Source organism: Orycteropus afer, unplaced genomic scaffold, assembly GCF_000298275.1.
Source record: "Orycteropus afer afer isolate SDZICR_OR568_19922 unplaced genomic scaffold, OryAfe1.0 scaffold00018, whole genome shotgun sequence".
Lineage (NCBI taxonomy): Eukaryota > Metazoa > Chordata > Mammalia > Tubulidentata > Orycteropodidae > Orycteropus > Orycteropus afer.
The window spans coordinates 13,998,454-14,003,933 of record NW_006921605.1 but is presented as its reverse complement, the minus strand read 5'-3'; the positions used below and the strand labels follow the sequence as shown (position 1 = coordinate 14,003,933).

Genomic DNA, 5,480 nt, shown 5'->3' with positions numbered 1-5,480 from the left:
TGAACAAAGACATGGCTACATGCAGGGTCCAAGTGTGCTGTAAACTAGAGGCCATTCCCAAAGCTGCTGCTTATGTACGGGAAGCAGACCACATACCCAAAGACAGCTACTCAGCTGCTCACAGTGGATTCCACCATGGAGTTGATGACCAGTCTCATCATGGGGAATACCACAACCAGCTGCCCAGCCACTCACCCAGGCCCAGCCAAGTTGACACACAAACATAACCACCACATCATGTGTAGGTTCTTCCTCTGGCAATGCTGTCTGAGGCTTCTATGCCTCCTGTGGGAACTGGCCCCTGGACACCCCAGCTTTGTCTCTAGAAAATATCACTCCCTGAGCACGATCTTGCACCATGAATAAGACGATGGCTTCGACAGGTACGACAGCCACTCCTTGTCACTGTGAAGGGGTCCTGGCAACCATGGGTTCTATCTCTCGGCTGGCTGGCTGGGACGTCACTCCTTTGGAACACTGGGGTTATCAGATGGCTCTGTGTTTGCATCATATATCTTATTAAGGCCGTCACATTTATTTTATCCTTTTTCTTTCTTTCTCATTACACAGGGCAAAATGAGTAAGAGAGAAATAAGGGTGTGTCAGCAAACTTGGGCCTTATTTTGCAAGAATGTTCTTAAAAAATGGAGGATGAAGAGAGACTTTATAATGGTATGATTCACTATCTATGTCACTTCACATTTATTATAGGAAAATGTATTTCCATTGTTGGTATGTGTACTTTGTATTTCTCCCTCCAAATAGAACACCTTTATAGTATAGAAGAAGCTGTTCCTTAGCCCATGAATCAGTCTGAAGACATTTAAGTTGACATAGAGTCATAAATTGAAGCCTAAAATCACTGACATTCATCAGCAGTTGAGAATTCAATACATGTTTTAAAAGCCAAAGGTTGCACTTTTTACTAATACTCCCACTCATAGATAGTAGACCTAAATACCAGTATTTTGAAGATTTGATGAACAAAAACACCACAAAACATCTGTTTAAAGAAGCTGGTAACTAGCATTTTCTCTTTGGGATCTCTTTCTCTTTTAAAGATAATTCATAAATCCTGCAAGAATGGTGGAAAAATTTTAAGTGTATTAATTACCAAGAAGAAAATTAACACCAGCTCTTGTAATCTCACCATCTCACAAAAGCCCTGGTTAGAGCTTGGTATCTTTTAATAATCAGAAAGACATAGGTAGCATTTTTTCCACTAAATTGCAGTGGTAGTCTATATCCATTGTGGATTTTATCTAAGACCATGCATTATGGAAATATTAAATGGTTTGTTACTGGAAGTTTGCAAGGAACCAAGACTGAAAACTAGTTAACCAGGCCAGTGCTTCTCAGCTCACACACATTCTGTTGAGTTACCAATTCCAGATTCTTGGCGTGTGACTAATATACTGTTACTAAGTGAACAATGCCTTGGAACTGTCTCTCACCATGCATGGACCTCGGCAGAATCAAACACAGCATGAGTGGGTCACCAAGGTAATGGCAGGTGGTAGTGATTTGATCACAGCTTGCCACTGTCGCTTCTGAAGTTTTAGCACTGGTCCTGAGGATCAGCAAATTTGCATTCCAACTGATAACTCTTGGGGATTACCGAGACCACTGACTTTTGTGTTATACATATTTTAAAATGTCCATAACGTGTTGAAATTAGAAAAGGGGACAAAGAGAAGCAATCAATGTATATGATGAAACTGATTGGTGATGATTAATTTGAAATCATAATTATCTTTCTTCTTTCTCTTGAACTGTGTAGGAATGGTTTAGCTCATTGGCACTTCTACTTTGTTTGTACCTATTTCCCACTATGCATCATGTTAATGATTTCTCTTCGGTGCCTGCTGTGAAACTGGGACGTGTGGATTCATTTAAAGATTCTAACTATATTATTGCATACACACCTGTCACGAGTACAACCCAACAGATAATGAATAAAGTAGCCTCAGCCCCCTTCATGACAGGTGAGTTTTCTAGCAACCTGAGAGAAATTTCTGATGTTCAAGATTTGCTTCATTTGATCACAGATGCATGTGTTTAATTTGCATTTCAGTTGATAAACCATGTCAGTTATCAAAATATCTTTATTATGTGAAAAATTAACATGCTTTCTCTTTGTCGGAAGTAAGAGGCCATTTTTCAAAAATCTAAATCAAAACTGTGTGTATCACGTGGCAAACATTGAATAACCACTTGGAGTGCTAGCTTTAAAGGAAAGCTTTGGGATGCATCGACTACACAGATTGGAAAATATTGAAAAGATAGAATGTTTAGGGGTTTGCTGATACATAGCTGTGTAAATATTGTTACTGGAATGAGATGATTGCTCTAGGGTTTGCTGGTCATTATGGACAAAGTACATTTATTCTTGTCTTTTCTTGAATTTAATTGTACAAACTTTATCCTTTCAACACCAAAAAAAAAAAAAAAAAAAAAAGTTCCCTAAAACTAGAGGAGTAGTGGCATCATTGAGAGGCCAGAGAACTGGACTTAGGGCCATGAGACATTTGACGGAAGACAATTCTGTGACCCTGTGGCTGTAGTACTTTGTGCAAGTGACTTCTCTGAGTGTCATTATCATCATATTCAAAATAAGATTAACTAATTTTCTGACGAATATTTCAGTTGAGAGTAAGAGAATCTCAGCTCCAGCTGTCTTACGGGAAAAGGAAACCCTTAGTCTCACTTAAAGGAGGAGATTCTTAAGGCAAGATTGAATAGAGATAGGAATCCTCAAGTGGTGCAAATGGTTAATGGACTCAGCTGTGAACTGAAAAGTTGGAGGTTTGAATCCACACACAGCCACCTCAGAAGTGAACTGGGCTATCATTTAATAGTGACTTAGAGTTTATACAACTTTGCGAATATACTAAATAAAACTCACAGAACTGTACACTTGAAAAAGGTGAACGTTGTGATATATGAGTGATATCTCAATTTTAAAAATGTGAAAAGAGACTCAGAAGGTACCTGGTATTAGTTTTAAGTACAATAATTCCCCACCAAGGGCATTATTGCAGGAAGGACCTGTGGATTCTGCTCTATCCAGTCACTGGCAGTCTCTGTAACCTCACTTCTCTTTCTCAGTTCATAGTTCCACTCTGGCCCAGGGAAACATTTATTTTGTGCTTGGATTCTGACTTTTAACTGGATTCAGTGTCCAGAAATCCAGCCTCACTGTCATCTGTGTTTAGGTACTTGAGGTCACAGTTCCTTGACTATATTGGACTTTCCTTTCTTATGTTAGTTTCATTGTCCATTGATGGACCAGGTGGATATAAACCATCCCAAGCTTGCTTGCCTGAATCTGAGTGTCTACATGGTTCATCTTACCTACAAACACTAAGGCCACTTCTGATTCAAGGTCATATCTGCCCTGAACTCTTCACCAAAGATCCAGCTTCCCAACCTATCCTAAGACATATTTGCTCTCACCCTCCCCTTCACAGGTGTTCTCCTGAAGATTCCAACATCACATAGTTGTGTCTCTCAGTACCCTCATTCAAAGCCACATACAGTTAACATGTTTTTATTAAATGCTGCTGTGTGCCAGATTTTTATTAAATGCTACTGTGTGCCAGAGACTTTATTCTGTTGAAAAAAAAAAAAAAAAAAATTGTCAGTGGGTTGATGCTGACTCATGATGACCCATGTATATGAGAACAGAAAATCCCCCATAGGATTTCCAGTGGCTGATCTTTCAGAACTTGATAACCTGGTTTTTCTTCCAAAGTGCCTCTGGATGGACTTGAACCTTTAACTTTTCAGTTAGCAGTTAAGCACATTAACCATTTGCACCATCCAGTCAGATCTGACTCATAGCGATCCCTCCTTGGGTTTCCAAGGCCATATCACTACAGAAGTAGGTTGCCCAGCCTTCCTTCTGAGAAGTGGCTGGTGGGTTTGAACTGCCAGCCTTCTGGTTAGCAGTGATAGATATAATTTTATAATAGTAATACCCTACATTATATTATGCTGTTGTATTCTACATTAATAATCTATAGTAATAGGTATTACTAAATTAATTTTACAAATATTCAGTTCTATCAAAATACATGCTGCCTGCTCTCGCCTCTTTTATCTTGAACACTCCCACCCCATTCCAGAATTTTTCTGGTATTCCTTCTCATTTCTTCAGTATTTTTTTTCTTTTGATCTGTTGACTAAATGAATGACATTGAAGACGTCGTGTCATGGTGACCCCATGTGTCCAGAGAACTGCTCCATAAGATTTTCAAGGCAATGTGTGACCTTTTAGAAGAAGATTGCTAGGCTTGTTTCCAAGGTGACTCTAGTTGGGTGTGAACCATCAACCTTTAGACTCATAGTCTTGTGCTTAACGGTTTGTTCCACCCAGGGACTTATTATTAAGTCTTTCAGTCTTAATAATACTCTATATGGAGATAACCAAAAGAACTTCAAAAAATAAAGATGTAGTGATGTCAGTATTATCCCCTGCACATTTTAAAATGTTGAGGTTTTTTTTTTTTGAGGGGGGAGCACATTAACCACATTATCAAGGTTGTTAAAGAAAAATAAACATGTATAGTTACTTTAGGCAATAGAATGTGTTTATCCTATATGTGTTTATCCACATGTGTTATAAACACATTCATGAATGTGTTTATGTTATAAACACATTCATTGTTTTACCACCATTTTAGATGTATTATACTGCTAATTCTTCCATAAATAATCTCATTCATAGGATATTTTCTATGATTGAAATTGGCTCAGTAATCACACATATGAAGATAAAATAATGTCATCTTCATATGTGTGATTACTGAGCCAATTCCAATCATTATTTCTTCTCATTATATCTACGCTGAACTTCAGAAATGCCTTTTGCCAAACTCTTAGTCTGTCTGATTTACTTAAGGCCGCCAATACTTCATTTTATTTCCATAAAGAATTCTACAAAAACAATTGAAAATGACACCCTGAGTTTGTGCCTTTTAGTAATGCACTGATAATAATGTGGCCTTCTTGTAATGGCAGGTAGAACAATCATGGAACTGCCAGGTAATAAAAGTATTGAAGAATTATCAGCAATGTATCCCCAGGAAATGGTAAAAGTCATGTTTACTGATACATTCTCATATCAATTGAAGTTCTCGTTGGGATACAGAATCCCGATAAAGAAGGAACACGGTGACCATGAAGGTAAATCTCCAGCTGTTAAATCTACCACTCTATTTTAATTATAAGTCATGTGGAGATAGATGTTAGAATGACAAAATAGGTAGTACCTCTCTGCCACAGTGAGATCAGTATTGCCACTCTGTTGTTGTTACGTGCCGTCGAGTCGGACCCGCCTCATAGCGACCCCTCCTTGGGTTTCCGAGGCAGTATCACTACGGAAGTAGATTGCCCCATCTTCCTTCCAGACTCTACTTATTTGAAAATTTTACACTCATTTTGGGATATATTAATATACTGGTTGTTAAAAATAAAGT

General features: G+C 38.2%; 1 protein-coding gene across 1 annotated transcript in view; it reads left to right on the top strand.

Moving 5' to 3' along the window:
• The first annotated feature begins 576 nt into the window (after positions 1-576).
• The window catches only part of LOC103214090 (ABC-type organic anion transporter ABCA8-like), a 59,436-nt gene continuing 54,532 nt past the window's right edge, over positions 577-5,480 (top strand). The window contains exons 1-3 of the mRNA XM_007959892.1: positions 577-672; positions 1,781-1,985; positions 5,023-5,187. Of these exons, the coding sequence (XP_007958083.1) occupies positions 577-672; positions 1,781-1,985; positions 5,023-5,187 (466 nt within the window). The remainder of the gene's footprint in view (positions 673-1,780; positions 1,986-5,022; positions 5,188-5,480) is intronic.